The 17,810-nt window shown below is 41.9% G+C and overlaps 1 protein-coding gene across 9 annotated transcripts in view; it reads left to right on the plus strand.

Annotated features, from left to right (window-relative positions):
- The window catches only part of magi2b (membrane associated guanylate kinase, WW and PDZ domain containing 2b), a 93,846-nt gene that overhangs the window by 14,822 nt on the left and 61,214 nt on the right, over positions 1 to 17,810 (plus strand). For 7 of the 9 annotated variants that reach the window (XM_020614054.1, XM_020614060.1, XM_020614004.1 and 4 more), the window contains exon 2: positions 8,762 to 8,878. In XM_020614054.1, the coding sequence (XP_020469710.1) occupies positions 8,762 to 8,878 (117 nt within the window). Of the gene's footprint in view, positions 1 to 1,286; positions 1,412 to 6,933; positions 7,297 to 8,761; positions 8,879 to 17,810 lie in introns of those variants that run through there. The other 2 variants (XM_020614027.1, XM_020614036.1) reach the window with 2 other exon arrangements.

The following is a 17,810-nucleotide window of genomic DNA, read 5'->3' on the forward strand; positions in this document are numbered from 1 at the left end:
CTAAAGGAGGCAGAGGAATAACTGAACATGCGACACTCCGAGCAAGAGAAAGGAGGAGAGGAAGAGGGGGAAGCCATTGCTCTCGATTAAGCTACTAGCTTAGCTAGCTTCTAAACTAGCCGACCTAAAGTAGCAAGTTAAATTAGGTAGTTAGCAAGAACTTCTGCAAAACAAGTGCTTTAAGTGGTGCAAGCGTATGTTGTCACTCAAAAATTCTGATGAACCTAGAAAATAGTGAGTTTAATTCCTAAACAATCTGGAAGCAAGCACAACGCAGTGCAAATACAGAAAACAGGAAATGAGTACAGTTTACCGCAGGAAACAGCAGTCCGTCAAAGGTTCCGCCACCGATGAATGCCTAATATTCTGATCGTATCATATATGTAGCTGGGAAGTGCAAAAATATAGAGACATCTCTGAATATATTGTAGTACAGGACAACACCACCGTTAATTATGACCTCACTAATAAACATATAATTGAATTTATACATTTATGACAATTTCACCAAAAACTGAGACACTCTGAGCTTCATAAACACAGATGTTAAAGTGGAAGTGTTGCATTGAATTGCATACAGGTGTATGTGTATACAAGTGTGACTTTTATTTTGGTCAGGCACTGTATCTATCTGTCTACCCTAAACATACAGCTAAGACGTATATAAATATAAAGATCTATTTTCAGTGACAAGAAGAACTAGGAGTCCTGCAGCAGATGGTCTGGCCCGCACACAGCCCTGATCATCACATCGAGTCTGTCGGGGAATGCATGAAGAGATGGAAGACTCTAAGACACCTACTGTAAATCAGAAGAAGAACTTGGGCAAATTCTCCAGGATACTTGGAAAAACCTTCCTGTATCCAGCAGGATTAGTGCTATTTAAAAAGACATGGGATTGTCACATCAAATATTTGTTTGATTTAGAGTTTTTTTTTTGTTTGTTTGTTTATTGCATCTTGTAAAAGTTAGTTGTTCAGAACTTTTGCAAAGTATTGCACATAGTGCAACAAGCATACAGTAGGCTATAGGCTAGTATTCTGTAAATCCCTACATAGTCCTATTAAAATAAAATACAATGAAAGAAAAAGTAAAAAAAAAAAAAAAATAAAGGAATAGCAAAGTATAAATGCAGGGTCCTTGCTCCAAACATTAAAACAAACTGGTACATCAATTTTCAAAGGAGAGGATTTTAATTAAACAATATTTGTAAATGACCCTCATATATGCCAGATTTTAAGCCTATATAATGGGTTTATGGTTTATGACTTATTTATTTACTCAATCCCTTATTTTGAAAGAAGTGGAAAACAGAAATGAACAGTGTAACAGGTAGGCCTAAAGGTGGCGTCAAGTGTTATCGGACCATAATGGGTTCTGTAACAATTAGAGGAGGTGGAGTTCAGTATACGTAAGTGTTTTGAGTTTATTTTTATATTATGCATTTAATACTAAATTAGCTAACGTTAATATTTTGTTGCAATTGGTCGAGTATAGCTGATGTATGTAACCTAGCTAACAGTTGCTGTTCCGTTTAGGATAACCGTAGGTAACTGGCGTTGGTTTAAAGACTAAGCACACACAAACAAAAAGCATATGATTTTTTTAAATTCAGATACGGTGTTAATAAAAACCCTGAATTGTTTTTTCGTCACAAAAGACAAAAGTGCGTCCTACACGGCCTCGCTAAGAACAAACTGCTTTTGGATTTGAGTGTTGGACTTTATTGACAAGCATCACCTGTTTCTGCTGTTTAACAACAACAACAACAACAAAAAGGTCTATGTAGTTTTAGTGCCACTCCACGTTTTCCCTCTGGTGAAATGTAAAGAAGACTAGGAATAAAAACAACATGTGGGTTAAGTTTGAGATGCACTGCCAATCCAGTGTTTGGGCGCACTTTTCCAGTCATTTCGTCAGTTCAGCCATGTGTTTAGTGGTGGACTCTGCTATTAGCCTATTTGGTGAAGATGTGAGAGATCTCATCTGTGAGGCTCCTCAGAATTTGGATATGAAAGTGGGCAGAGATATACTGCATTCCTCTTTTTTATTCGTGTGTGTATGTCGACTCCCACCCTGCAGTTCTGTACTCGTCTGTAGTCTGTGTGACCCCTTGTGGGTGTTTGGACAAGCTATTGATCATCGGGTCTCTGTCAGTAACCATTTCGCCCCGGGCCATCAGCTCAGATCTCAGCCTCTAACTGATCAGACAGCCCCTCACTTTGCGCTGTGTTGTGTGTCTGTGTTACTGGCATTCGATCAGTTGTGTGTGGTGTGTGTCTATGCCTTAGCTATGGGAAAGGAGGGAGAGATTGTGTGTGTGTGTGTGTAGAGAGAGAGAGAAAGACAGGGACTGTGTGGAAAAGTTGTGTATGAAGTGTTGTTGTCTAACCAACCTTGACATGATGTTGCTCCATGTTAATGTCTTACTGTTTGTCTTCTGTTCTTGTGATTATGAGTTTTTATTTGCAGGAAACGTGTGAACATGTTGCCTAGTGTTTGCGTGTGTACAGCTATGTGCATACAGCATAAGAGTCTCAGTTTGATTGCTGAAGCATGGCTCCAGGGTTGTTTGCTATAAAAAGTGTAGCAGTAAAACTTTGTGAGACAGACTCATTGAATCAGTGTGGCTCAGCTGTACTGGGATAGTGTCAGATCTAATTGTGCCCCCCAAAATAAAACACCATGGCTCCTGTTGGTTTCTACATCCATCTGCTCCCTCTTCAAACAATGCATTGTATTCAGCTTTGTTATAACAGTGTAGCAGTTTGTGTAAACCTTAAGGTTTTGGACTTTTGGTTGGACAAATCAAGACATGAGGATGTTGGACTCTGGGAACTTTTGATGGGCATTTTCACATTTTTTTCCAAAAATAGTAATTGCACTCAATAACAACATAACAGAATAAAGTGAATTCTTTTTATTGAGTGTGACCACACACATAAAAACAGGTAACGTAAAATGCAGGTGTGTAAATAGTACAATTAAACATATTTATTTATGTCTAATGGAATAACAGTAACAGGCACCAATCATGAAAGGAAAAAATATGAAATTACAGCATCAGAGATAAATGTATGGTAGGTGAGGCTGTGGATGGCCATGTGCTTTCTCTTCTTCTTCTGAGCATGTAGTTTGCATACCGGTTAGCTGCATCTCAGGCTAGATGCTGTTTCGACAAAAATGACTTATCAAAGTAAGTGAACGGTGTTGGAGTGTGATCTTGCTCTGCTGAGAATAATGTGAGTAGGATTAATACATCACTTAACCTCCTGGAGAAGAGTTGTATCATCATCAGACCTGTTGCAGTATTAGTGTTCGTGCACTTTCGTTTTGTCAGTTCAACCTTAAATATCCATACACCGCCTGTTGGTGGTGGTACGGATGATGTCCATGATAGTGAAGTTAAAAGGGCCAGCTGAGGTAATCACAAACCGATATTTTACACTGAAAACATGTCAGCATCAGCCCATGCTAGTTTGGCAGTTCAAATGAAATACAAAATTCAAGAAAATTAAAATGTTATTTGTCTTAAATAGAAATAAGGTCCAAATTGAAAGGACTCTAGTCTGAATATGTGGTTGCTGTATAACAGGTGAAGAGGTCAGGTCAGATCTACTTATTGCTGTTCACAGTCACAGTTGAGATCAACCTCAGGTACTTATGTGAAGTGTTTAATTGTTTTGGTATTTACACAGATGAGTGGAAGCACAGCACATTGTTTCTACCAGGTGAATCTAAATCAGCATATTATTAACACAATAACAAATCAGTCTAGTTAAACTAATGTTTTTAGATTTGCTTACTAGAGTGTCCCACTTACAAAGTACACTACACAGCATATCGTCCCAGTGCACTGTGTTTACTTGTAGTGGGCAAGAAACGAGTGTACTCCAACATTTTGTACTGCGAACAATATTTAGCTGGCACATCAGGTCTACACTGACCAAGAGCACTGTAGTTGTGCAATAACAAAATTAATCCTCAAAAATACAACTTGCCTAATAATTGTGCACACAGTGTACTAGCATTATTGTTAAGGTGGCTTGATTATTCTTTTTTTTTGTTGCTGGTTTTATCATTTGAAAAGACTAATTTGCTTTTATCAGTGAGGCTTTATATAAATGTGTGTTGCCTTTCTTCAGGCCATTGCACTGTGATACAAAAAAATGTCTTTGAACAACAGTACTTGTATCGGCTGATTCTGTGGCATTGTGCTGGTGACGGTTTGGTCTGGCGATGGACCTCTGTCACATGTCACTATTTCTCTCTCCACCCACATTTCCTGTCCGGCACTCAAGTATAAGGTTTACTATCAATCAAAAAATGCCCCAAAAATGTATTATAGTGGCAGTTTAAAGTACACATTGATTTTTTTAATGTAAATACACTGAAATTAGGATGAAATGTTTGCCTCTGGCCTGTTGGGTAAATCAACAGCTGTGTAAATGAATTTGCTTCTTTTGTGTTGCTAAGCAGCAAAGGCATTAGAGTATGTCGCCATTCATCCATCTTATGGATGGTAAAACTGATTTCTTGTTGGCTTTTCTTTTTGGAAATGGTAAGCCCTATCTGGTCACTAACCAGATATAACCTGATGCTCACTCTTGTCACGTAGAACTATTTACTGTCCCTACAGTTGCTTGAATTGTACAGACTCAGCTCTCCATATTCGGATCCAAGCAGCACGCCAAGCTGTCAGCAGGAGTGCAGTTAACTTACCCAGCATAAATAGAGCAGACACAAACTGTGAGATATTGAACACATAAATTCAACAGACAAGCCCACAGAGACCCACTGCACCATCGCATTGTGCTGATTGATAAGGCGGAGGCTTCTGTGGTGGAAGAAGTGCCAGCAGCTCCACCAGTAGCAGCAGTTTGTGAGCAGTAGCTGCTGCACAAAGGAATGTGGAGCTGACAGCTTAAATGGGCCACCTTGTTGAAGTGACACCACACAATTGGTGCATGGACTAATGTAATGCTTCACTGAGCAGAAACTGCACTGATTACTGTGTGCCTTGATGAGTTTGTGATTGATCATGGCTGTCATATTTTTCCCCTTGACATGCCTCAAATTTTGGAAATCTATAAACTGTCTTTTGCAGATTTTATTTTTGTGCTTGTTTATCTTGAAGCAGGCAAGCAAACAAGTTGACTGGGATGTTTGCATTATCGGTTTTAATTCTGAGTTGGGTTGGGTACAATTGGTATCTATTGAATCATTCTGACTGAAATATTTGCCCTGTGGTTCTGTGAACGGTTTCTATTGAATCAGTCTGATTGAAATATTTGCCCTGTGGTTCTGTGAAGTGGACAATACAGGCAACAGAAGCATCGCTGCACGTCATGCGCTAACGCTGTTATTACATTTATGCTGCTTTCCATTTACCTCGGAGCTCAGAAGTCAGAGCTGGGACTGAATGAGACTTGTTTTTTAATATCTTCAGCCTTCATTTTATGCAGGGAATGCATTACATGACAGCCAAGCGGCCATGGCCATCTTTGCCCTGGCATCTCTCTGTGATGCCCTGTGTGTATCAGTCAAGCGAGTGGTGCTAAAATAAGGTTTCCTTTTGTTTTACTAGATAAGCAGATCAAATGATGCAATATTTGGCTCTGTCTATAAGCTGTAAGAAAACTTAGAGGCTGTAAAACATGTAGTGTTGAAATGTACTGTTTCCTCTGCTATTTTAAATATTGCATATGCTAAATAAGTACTAATATACATTAACTGCCAGCTATTATGCAATTGTTTTTAGTTTTAACAGTGCTAGAAGTGATGCAGGTCATTATGTCATCATGATGCCAGAAGAATATAATTACTGTACTGCACCAGTTAGAGTAATTAAGAGAAATTAGACATCCTTTCCTCTGTTTTTTTCTTTGAGTCTTGTGAGGTGATCTTAGGCAACATCAGCAGAGAGCAATAAGAGCTTGGCTTGCCTTTGAGTCTAAATCCGCACAGATAACACCATTTGCTATCCAAATTAAAAGAAAGATGCACATTTACCATACTATTTCTACATATTTCCCTTTAATCATTCCTCAAGCATCTGCACTTTAAACATAAAATGTATGTTGTGAACACCAAACTAGTTTGTCACTCTACTGCTCAGGCTGTACACATAAGCTGCATACACTTGTCATTTGTCATTTGTCTTGGCCTTACTGCCCAGTCAAGTGGCTTTTGTGCCCTCCGAAAATGTATGAAATCAAAGGCCAGATGGCCTTGTCCTTAAGATGATGAAATTTATAGCCGGGTTTTATGCTTCTTCTTTTTTTAAAGTAATGGTTCTGGTACCGTTTAGGCACTGGCACGGTTTTAAGTATCATTTTAGCACCACTATCAGAAAAACCAAAACAATACTCAGCCCTAACTGAGCTTGCTCAGTTTCAACATTTGTACCAATAAAGCTTTTTTTTAAATATTCCCCTCCTCCACACTCAGCTGTGCCTTGTGCTGAGTGCTCATATCGTGAGCATGTGCTTCTGTGTTGGTGTTTGTTTATTCCAGTATTTGGACCAAACCTTGACCAAGACAATGCTCGAGGCATCTTCACTGGCATCTGCAGCTGTGAACTCATCAGCCATCCATGTGCATATGAGTATGCATAACCTTAGTTTGACATATGCTGCTGTGTTTCCTAGTATTTCTTTCCAGTTGGTGACGTTTACACAAGGTCAAACAGGGAAAGCATCTGGTGGGCGAGACGCAGAGTATTTGAGGAATGTCAGGGAGTAACTGGGTGCACTCTTACACATACAGACACACATCTACAAATACTTTCCCACAAATAAGCATTTATTTCCTATGCACTGTGTCTGCCTCTCTCTGTCTTTTTCTCTCTCTTGCACATACACACACACTCACACACACACACACCACACAAATTCACAAACGCTCCAGTGTAGTAACAGCAGCAGCAGATAGGGGCTGCTCCAGGACTGTGGAGCCTCTCTGGCCAATCCGCTGGCAGGTTGCTGGGAACCCAGCTTCCCACTGGCACATCTCCTTCTCCTCTCTTTTCTCCCGACGGTCGTCGTCGTCTCTCTCCATCTCTCCGTGTCTCTCACCATCTCCCTTCACCCTCATCCTCGCCTTTTCTGGGATTAAAATTGGCTGCATGTGTGCTGGAGCAGAGGCAGGAGGGAGACACTGAGGTTTCATCGACGGGGCAGAAGATGTGCGGTGGCTGGTTGCGAGGCTAGAGGACGCCTGGGAGGACAGGCTGTCTGTGAATGGATACCTGTGGAGAAAGGATTGCTGTTATCAACATCTGGGGCTGCTATTGAGGTGCCTGGATTGCACTGCCGTTTGCTAGACTGTCTGTGCCTCCATTTCTTTCTGAACATATATCTGTGCGTGTTGGCTTGCATGTATAAATATGTCTGTGCCTGTCAAAGACATTTTCTGTCTGAATACATATATGTATGTATGATGTGATGTTTACTCATATGGAAACCGTGACAGAATCTTAATTTTGTTAATCAAGATTTTAGTCTATTTTCCTTTGTTTTCTGCCTCTCTCTTCCTGCTTTGCTCTTTGTGAATCAAATCACAGATTCATATAAATGGTGTCTGTTTATATAAGATGTTATTCCAAAGGATTAATTACTGTAGCATTGTCACCTGTGTAAGCAGCATGCATGTATTTATCTGCACAGTCTGTGCTGTGGGAACGAATGTAAAGAATTTCCGTTCCAATGCTATGCTGAATGTTCTCTTTGATAAGTAGGTGCTGCATTAATCTCAACTGGTAGGTTGGACGCTGTCAAGTCAATTCAGCAGGGTGTCACTAGAGTATGCATGAGTAGGAAACCATGTTTGTCATTTGTAAATTCATAGCATATAACTTCATCCCTCCAGCTGTCGTACGTGATAGTCTTGCATAATGAATGTAGTGGGAAGAATAAGTTCTCCTCTCATCCTCCTGGGCTTCTTTGGTTTGGGATGGAGGGAGGAGAAACAATTCATGGACATTATCATACAGTGTGTGTGCAGGGCAGATAGGTTGGCCGGCTCTTAGTCTTCTGCCTTGTCATTTATTTTACTTTGTTACAGTTTAGTGAGTCGGTGAGAAGGAAGACAGCTTGTACAGTTAATAACCAGCAAAGACAGAGGAGGCAGAGATGATGAGGTGGTGTGGGCTTCTGTCCCCTCTAGGCCTTTGTCACCCAGCCTGCTGATGCTGCATATGTGGCCCCAAAGGGGATAACTGGTTTACACAATTACCATGATCTCTCTCTCTCTCTCTCTCTGTGTGTGTGTGTGTGTATGTGAGGAAGTTCTTTCAACCTGATTAAGCCATTTTGTCTCATGTTCACCCACTAAACATTTTTTCCATGGCTCTTGCAATTTTCTCCTTTTACTGCTTCTTAAGGAGGTTGTGTGATAGTTTTGACATGCTGTACATTGCTTACATTGTTTTTGCTCTTTGTTGAAGCTATACAGTATGGAGTTTGTTAGCACTGAGAAAAATATTTAAGCTCTTTTTAGAGCTGCACCATGCACACGTGGTATCTTTGGAAGTTCTTCAGGTTTATGCAGTTTTTGGCTGCACAGCGTGTGTTGGTAATGGCTGGGCAAGCTGCTGCTTGGTGTTCAAGTGGAGTGAAATCCTTCTGGTTATTTCCAGTATTGTGTCACTTGCATCATGAGTGATCTGGGAACAATACTTAGTGTCTCCAATGAAATCTTTGGAGATCCTTCCAACAAAATGAAATCAAGCTGTAACCTCTCTTCCTGTGTTTGTGTTTAGGGGGTGTGGTTGACAAGGATTTGCGGCACTATCTCAACCTGCGCTTCTCCAAGGGCTCAGTGGACCACGACCACCAGCAGATTATTAGAGACAACCTCTACCTCCGCACCGTTCCCTGTAAGTCCCCTTCTCTCCTTCCATCACTGCCCCCGCCCTCAGCTCTGCTTCCTTCTCTTTTTGTCTAGTTTTCCTTCCTTGCCCTCGGGACGTTGCCCTCGTGTCTTTTCATCACACTTGCTCGTCCTCTCCGTCTCTCACTGTCTATCGCGCCTTCTTTTTCCTCATTCGTCCGGCTGCTGAGCTCTCAGCCTTGCCAGCCCTCAGGTTTCCAAGGCAACCACTCTCTTGTCTCGAGGCTTGTGTTGCCTTGAAGCCCTACCCCCTTCATCACATGCTCGACATACACAGACATGCAAAGCTAATAACATTGTCACCTACTGGATACATAAGGAAAATGCATGCATATACATAATGTAAATGATTTTACATGTGGGACCCATAAATCCTTAAACAGGCGTTTTGTGATTGTGGGTTGCATCTGGATATTTGTGTCTCTGCCTACATGTCATCAGTCTGTGTGCCTGTTGCCTGCCTGGCGACGGTGTCATTGCCATGTATGGCATTAAGGGGATGCCATCCCCAGCAGCTTTGTCTGCTGTCAGTGCACTGAGCAGCTCATGAATCAGCTCCTCTGGAGACTGAAGTCGCTCTGATGCTCAGCTCTGCAGACTACATCATTCTTTTCATGCTGCATGTGGATTGATGCACTTTGACTTGAATTTTGTTGAAGGGATTTGTACTGGACATGTTTCTCCATCCTTGTTAATAACCCCAGTCAGGCTGTGTCTGGATGTTTTGCAATTGAATTTGGTTGAGCCGAATCAGCCGGCCTTTTGTCTGTGAACAGACAGTCTAGTACAGACCTGCGAGAAAGTAAAGCTAAGTCTACGTCAGTGATAGCTGGTTATGTGCTTCTACTATATTAGATGTCGTCTGCTGGTGTGTTGAGCTACTGACACAGAAGTGATTGTTTAATACGCTCCCACAGCTGCACAGTTCCTGAGCCTCTCTCTCGCTCCCTCCCTGTGTCTCTCTTGTCATCTTCATCTCTTTGCTCTCTCTTGTGTTCCACGAGCTTCTGCCTCTTTTTGGTCACCACCTCTGTTTATCACATCTTCTCTCCCTTTCAGTTTGAATTCCAAACATCCCACTCACCTTCTCCTTATCTCAGCTCCTAATTCTTTCTACCATTTTCAGCCTGTTGGCTGTGCAACAAAGGTGGACTGACAGAGTGACAGTGGAGGCGATGGGGACTGGCTGGGGAAAATCCAACTCGTAGACCTCCTGCACAGCACCTTTGAATAATATACACACTATTTATATATATATATAATTTAAATATACTTTTATATAACATTTGTAATTCCTCAAATTAGTCTTAATGTTACAGACATAATTTAATTTGACTTTGAGCAGCAGGTCATGAGTTCTGTGCCTCGGGATGTTTCATATACATTTATTGCATGACCACCTGACAGTCTGAGACACAGAACCAGGTGTTGCTCAACTATCAGAGTGACACAGCATCGGAAAGCTAAAAAACAGGGGTGAAGATCCCGAGCACTGGGTTGCCCGTGTCTGGCAGGCTGTTTGTTGTTGTGGTTTGGAGTGTTATAAAATCAGTGTTTTTCTCCCATGTCTGCAGCGCTCTGACCACGCTGTTATTGCAAGTCTATCAGCTTGATAAGCAGACGCCACTCTGCATCACAACATGCTGTCACACTGAAGGATGTGGGAGGAGGTGTGTCTGTGTGTGTTGTATGTGTTCATACAGCTTAGGAGGCTTTACATGCTGACATCAGCTCCTGCATCATTTTACACCATTCAGCTCATAGATCCACCGCCCTCCACTGAAAAATAACCAGCACTTTCTATCTGATACAAGTAATTTTAGGACCCTATTCATGTTGTATTTTTGCCTTCATTCTGTGTTTGCTGTTGTATTTGTATGTCAGTGTTTACTTATTTGCACATTTGTTTTTTGCATGCATTCACACTTCAGCAAGCACACAAGCCAAACATTAGCAGGGCTGCCACTTTAAGATCATGCACACAATTTCACTAGGGTAGAGACTAACACTCATTGCAGACTGAAATAAAAATAACAAGAAACCAGATTGCGCCAGAGTAAATCAATAGTTGCAAAAAGCGTGAGGAGAAGAAAACCAAAAGACAGAAGGGGAATTTGGGAGGGATGTGAGGGGAATAAAACTTAAGATAGGCATCACATTTTACAGGCTAAAACATTTGATTACACTGTCAATGTATGGGGGTCTAACTGCTTAAGCCTTAGAGATTAGACATTTGCTGGCACCATTTCACTTCATTTACAGGGATCAGTTGACCACTTCAGAAATTGAGTCTGAGCTTCTGCCCAAGCACCTGCTGTTGTGGAATTTAGAGAAGAGTTTTGATAGTTCTGCTTTCTGCATATGAACAGCATGAGTGGCTTTTGGATATGAGTGTAGCTGGGACTGTAAGACAGTTGGACTAAAGAAGTGAGAAGATATGTGGATATAGGAAAGAGCAGAAAGATGAGAATACAGTAAACAGAGAGCGAGGGGAGGGAAGATTATGGATGTGGACCTGAGCAAAGAGGTTCTGCAAGAAAATGGAAAATGGTGAGAAGACTGGTGTAGAGGTGGTAAAGAGAAAGAGAACAGCAGGGGGAGGGACGAAGAGAGCAGACAGAAGATGAAAATTGAGAAAGTGAGAGGACGGGGAGATGAGACATGGGGAGTAGAAGGGCTGGCTTTCACTGAGTGGGGGTAGAGGGAGATATAAGGGAGCCTAAGTCATTCCCTGGAGAAGCATCTCCTTTCCCCTACTCTGTTCAGTGGCATCAGTAAAATGCTCTATAAATAGCTTCAGCTGTGAGCAGCATGTATCTCTTCTCAGATAGCCTATAAATACATGCAGCTTCTGTCACTTTGCATCCGCTGCTCTGGATGTAGGCTTCCCTGCAGCTTTGTGGCCTCAGACTGGAAATCCTCCTCTGGACACTACAGGGGAGGAGGAGAAGATAAAACTGTTGATGACAATCATGGCCAAGATGCTGACAATGGTGATCTGATAGGGCTGACAGATGCTGCTGATAATGGCAGCAGTAATGAAGATGGCTATCATGGTGATGGGAGGAAATCTGTGGAAAATGACTCCTTTTAACCCTGATGCGTGAAGGAGGTTTTCATGTTCAATCTTGTTAACGCAGTCACTAACAAGCATTTGTCAGCGCCAGGCTCCTGTACAAAATACTTCATACAGCTCTGTAGGAAGCTCTCTCAACACGCGGCTCCACACAGCACCTCATTATACATATGATCATAAACTAGCAGAATGCTGTAAACATGTTTTAGACATGTTTCATTGCCAAAAGGACAACCAACAAAAACACTGAAGCAGCATTATATATTGTACGCATAAATGTCTTGGAAGAACAGATTTCTCTCTCGTATTGCCTGTGTTTGCTCTCCACAAAATTGTTTCCCCTCTTCACTGATAGTGAAGAGAGTTGAAGCTCCTTAACACCTGGAGAGATTTTCATCTAGAATCTGCTGTGACGAGTCAGTTTAGAAGGAGCAGTGTGGCGCCATGATAACCTGTTTTCATTTCTTCATTGTGTGCTGTCTAAACATGGTATTTGTGACTTGGTGTTGTTCACGGGGATTTTGTGTGGCAAGGTGTGAATCAGTTTTGAGTATACTGAGATTGGCAAAGTAGGTTGTAGGGATGTACAAACGGAGCAGATGTTGGTGATCGAACTTTGGTTAAACCGAACTGAAAAAGATTTTTCTGCTTTACACACAGTAGGTCTTTATGACCTTTTGGCATCTTTTTGTCACCAGTGTGGTGATGTAACAGATCTATTTTAAATAATTTTGCCATAAATGAAATTAGAACAATTCCTATAAATACACATGGACAAAATCTACACTTCTAAACAAACATTCAGTTCCTTTATCTGTGATGATTTCCTCAGTGAAGGAACCTGTCGCTGCAGTGAGTTACCCGACTCTCCCACCTTCATCTGTGTTTGATTAACATGACTGACTGATGCATCCAAAAATTTGTTCTGACATTGAATCAAGATTATAGGTTGAGTTTTTGGATGCTATCATAGTTGGAACACATTCATTTGAGTGAATAATTGCTGAATTCTGTTTATAGATTGTATCATCTTTACAGTTACTGATATGGATGTAAGTAACTCAGCCCTAGTTTTGTACGATGGCTGATGATGATGATGATGATGATGAGGTGATGCACAGCATAGGAGTTGTTTGAGGATGGTTGTCATAATGATGATGTTGATTTTTTAGGTAATAAGATGTATCAATTTAGTGTATTTCTGTGGCAACTTGATTATGTATCTGCCTCTGTGCACTGTTTATGCATAATTGTATACATTTTATTTTGTTTTGTTTTTTTATATTGTTGCATTGATTATTGTGTTTTTGTGTGAAGATTTAATAAGCTGAGCTGACGGATAATGAGAATGTTATGCACCATTCTCTGTTGAGGTTGTGTGTGCTTGCCTGTCTATATGAGAGAAAATGTATCATCCCCCAGGGACTCTTCTTAAAGGGATGATTTGCCTGCTGGCATGCCCTTGTTAAAGGGCTGGCTGACACGCTTTGATGTGGTTCTGTGCTCCCTGCAGTTTGATTGGCACATGGGATTAATGTTGTCCCACTGATGAAAGAAACTGTGAGGCAATGCTCTGAATTTTATGAAATGAAAATAGCAAATATTGAACATGATTAATGAACTGGTTATGTTTGCAAAGTGCTTTCTGTGTTAAGCTCTGGACAGGTGTCATCTCATCTCTTTTTCCTCCCCTCAGTATGATCCTCTCGCTGAGCAGCTAAGGTTTGCCTGAAGCCTTTTGTATTTGTGTTCCTGTCTGTAGTTCTCTAGTACCTCTTCACCACCTCACGCTCCTACCCCTGTGTCTCTGTCTGTGCTACTTCTAAGATCAGAGTAATGTGCAGCGATGAGCCAGATGTGCAACGATGAGCCAGGTGTTCAGCGTGCAGTTCATACTGTGATGGTCACTGAGTGCTGACACCTGAGACTGCTCAGCTCTTTACTCTGGTCAGCCTTTATCACTCCGCATAGACATACACAGCTGCACACAAAGCATACCAAACACTACACACCATCTCTGTGTGTTTGCATTTTTATGACCCTGACTGCCGTTCAGCGTCAGTCAGCTTTTCAGGCTAATGAAGGTGCTTTTCACTCTTTCGGGGCTGATTTCCATCATCACAAGAAACACCTCAGTGCAGGGGTAATTTCTCAATGTCACCCAGGCACCAGCTTCACCAGATGCTGATCCACTGGGCAACACAGTTGTCTTTGCAGCTGCTAGTGGACCTGACAGAAAGCTAATACAGTGGTGTGAAAAAGTGTTTGCCCCCTTACTGATTTCTTATCTTTTTGCATGTTTGTCACACTGTAATGTTTCAGATCGTCAAACAAATTTATATATTAGTCAAAGATAACACAAGTAAACACATCATGCAGTTTTTAAATGAAGGTTTTTATTATTAAGGGAAAACAAAATCCAAAACTATAGAGCCCTGTGTGAACAAGTGTTTGCCCCCCTGTCAAAACACTGGTTTATCGCACCTGAGTTCAATTTCTCTTGCCACACCTGTTCGCAATCAAGAAATCACTTAAATAGGACCTGCCTGACAAAGTGAAGTAGACCAAAAGATCCTCAAAAGCTAGACATCATGCCGAGATCCAAAGAAATTCAAAAACAAATGAGAAAGAGAATAATGGAGCTCTATCAGTCCGGAAAAGGTTATAAAGCCATTTCTAAAGCTTGGGGACTGCAGCGAACCACAGTGAGAGCCATTATCCACAAATGGCGAAAACATGGAACAGTGGAGAACCTTCCCAGGAGTGGCCAGCCGACCAAAATTACCCCAAGAGCGCAGCGACAACTCATCCAAGAGGTCACAAAAGACCCCACAACAACATCCAAAGAACTGCAGGCCTCACTTGCCTCAGTTAAGCTGAGTGTTCATGACTCCACCATAAGAAAGAGACTGGGCAAAAATGGTTTGCATGGCAGAGTTCCAAGACGAAAACCACTGCTGAGCAAAAAGAACATAAAGGCTCGTCTCAGTTTTGCCAGAAAACATCTTGATGATCCCCAAGACTTTTGGGATAATACTCTGTGGACAGACGAGACAAAAGTTGAACTTTTTGGAAGGTGTGTGTCCCATTATGTGTGGCGTAAAAGTAACACCGCATTTCAGAAAAAGAACATCATACCAACAGTAAAATATGGTGGTGGTAGTGGGATGGTCTGGGGCTGTTTTGCTGCTTCAGGCCCTGGAAGACATGCTGTGATAAGTGGAACCATGAATTCTGCTGTGTACCAAAATATCCTGAAGGAGAATGTCCGGCCATCCGTTTGTGACCTCAAGCTGAAGCGAACTTGGGTTCTGCAGCAGGACAATGATCCAAAGCACACCAGCAAGTCCACTTCTGAATGGCTGAAGAAAAACAAAATGAAGACTTTGGAGTGGCCTAGTCAAAGTCCTGACCTGAATCCAATTGAGATGCTGTGGCATGACCAGAGAAATTGAACTCAGGTGCGATAAACCAGTGTTTTGACAGGGGGGCAAACACTTGTTCACACAGGGATCTATAGTTTTGGATTTTGTTTTCCCTTAATAATAAAAACCTTCATTTAAAAACTGCATGATGTGTTTACTTGTGTTATCTTTGACTAATATATAAATTTGTTTGACGATCTGAAACATTACAGTGTGACAAACATGCAAAAAGATAAGAAATCAGTAAGGGGGCAAACACTTTTTCACACCACTGTATATGGAAGAAACTTCAGGCAAGATGCAGTTGCTTTTTTAACCTGAATTAACTCTGCTCACAAGGTTTTATTGTTGAGTTTTAGCTGACTAAATGCTGCCTTCCCTTATAAATCTTTCTTTGAGATTTGACACTTTTTTTCCATCATCACTTCATCACTGTGCTGGAGCCAGTGACAGGTCCGTTATTACAAAAGCAGGTTGTGATGGCAAACTCAAATACAAAGAAGTGTTTCATTTCTTATATGACTAACGTGTCCAAACATACCAAATATGTCATGATCAATTCAGTGGAAGGTCTTGAAAACTAATCTACAATGCATTGAGAGAGGCGCAGGCAGAGCCAGTGCCAGCAGACATTGGGTGAGAGGCAGAGTTCACCCTGGACAGGTCACTAGTCACCCACAGGGCTGACACATTCACACCTGCAGGCAATACGGAGTTGCCAGTTAAACTAATCTGCGTGTCTTTGGACTGTGGATGGAGTCCAGTGGAGGCCTGTACAACACCACATAGAAAGGCTCTAGCCTGCTGGCAGGTTGAACCCAAAACCTTCTTGCTGTGAGGCAACGGTAGTAACCACTGCATATTGTGCTGCCCTGTCTTACAGCAATCTGAGTGTACCTGTAAATGAGCGAGCAGCCCAATCTTACATCCATTCTACACACTGGGTCACTGCTCGCTGTGACTAGACTGAATCTGCGGGAACAGAGCATCCTCCAGCCCCGAGAGGACTGGAGAGGTGACATCCATAGCCTGCAGCCCCTGTCAGAGTCAGACCTGTCCCCTTATACACCAGTTGAATTACTCTGAGGTAACCAGGTGAGAGCTCTCGGTGACCAAGCTGTGACAGTAATTACTTGAAGTGCGAGGCAACAAGAAACACAGACCCGAAGCTCCGCAGGGCAGAAAAGCTCGAGCTGAGGACCGCTGTGCTGGAACTAGTAAAACAGTGGTGTATGCAACAGCCAGGTGTCATATCTGACATACAGTAAATAATAGTAATGTAGATGTTGCTACTTGTTACCATAGAAGGCTGTGTTACCAGGCACAGTGTGTTGTTGTGGTAGCAGACGCTCCTGTCAGCGTTGCCATGTTGCATCGCTACATCTGTAAACTAGGCTTTGTAGTGTAAATAAGTGTGTGTGTGTATGTATGTGTGAAGTCATGTCTGACAGGGTTTATCGAAGAAACCCAGGAGAGATTGGCAAGACAGCTGGTTGAAGTGGAGACAACCGTCTTACATTCACTGTACAGTGCAGCAGCTGGCCATCTCTATTCTCTTGGCCTGTGTCTCCCTCACACACACTGGCACAGAAAAAGTATGTGCACACAAGCATGACGAGGAAAGGGGAAACCTAAAAGTGTAGTATGAGATTGCAATACAAGTGGTTCCTCACAGTGAACGCAGATTGGTACTAAAATAAACTGACACCCTTTAGCTTGCTTTGTGAAGGCAAAACCAAACAGCTGGAAAGATGGAGAAGACAGAAAGCACAGACAGAGGAAAAAGAGAAAAAATTTAATCAATCTTCCTGAGAAACCGATTCCAACATGAAAGCGGTACAGTGTCACACCACATTTGGTTGGATATAAACTGAAGAGGACGTGCATACCAATATTCTGCACAAAAACTGCCTGCCCTGAGGGTGTGTGCATAGGGCAGGGGTGTCAAACTCAATTGCACAGGGGGCCAAAACTCAAAGCACACTTTAGGTCGCGGGCCGAACAGGATAAACATTTATTGAACCGACTAAAACTAAACATTTTTTTTAACATAAATATGAATCGAAAAAGACAGGATACAATATTATACCAAAATAAATAACTTGAACTTAAAACCAGCAACCGTATTTCTGCTAAGCCTTACATTTACACCTGCTTTTTGTCAGGACACAAGACGTCGCACACTTTCATCATGCAGCTCTTCAGAAACTCGGTAAATGTCCGGGCTGATTTTCTCCTCTGCCACAATAAAACTTGCTTTCACAGCAGCTTCACTGTGTGATTTCGCTTTGGTGAAAACGTCTGCTGTGATGTCAGATTCCTCTTCAACTCCTCTACCTTCTGTAGCTTCTGCTCTGCATTCACGTTTTTCAGCTTGTCCTGATGTTTTGTCTCGTAGTGCCGTCTTAGGTTATATT

Source organism: Monopterus albus, unplaced genomic scaffold (genome assembly GCF_001952655.1).
Source record: "Monopterus albus unplaced genomic scaffold, M_albus_1.0 scaffold5.1, whole genome shotgun sequence".
NCBI classification, from domain to species: domain Eukaryota; kingdom Metazoa; phylum Chordata; class Actinopteri; order Synbranchiformes; family Synbranchidae; genus Monopterus; species Monopterus albus.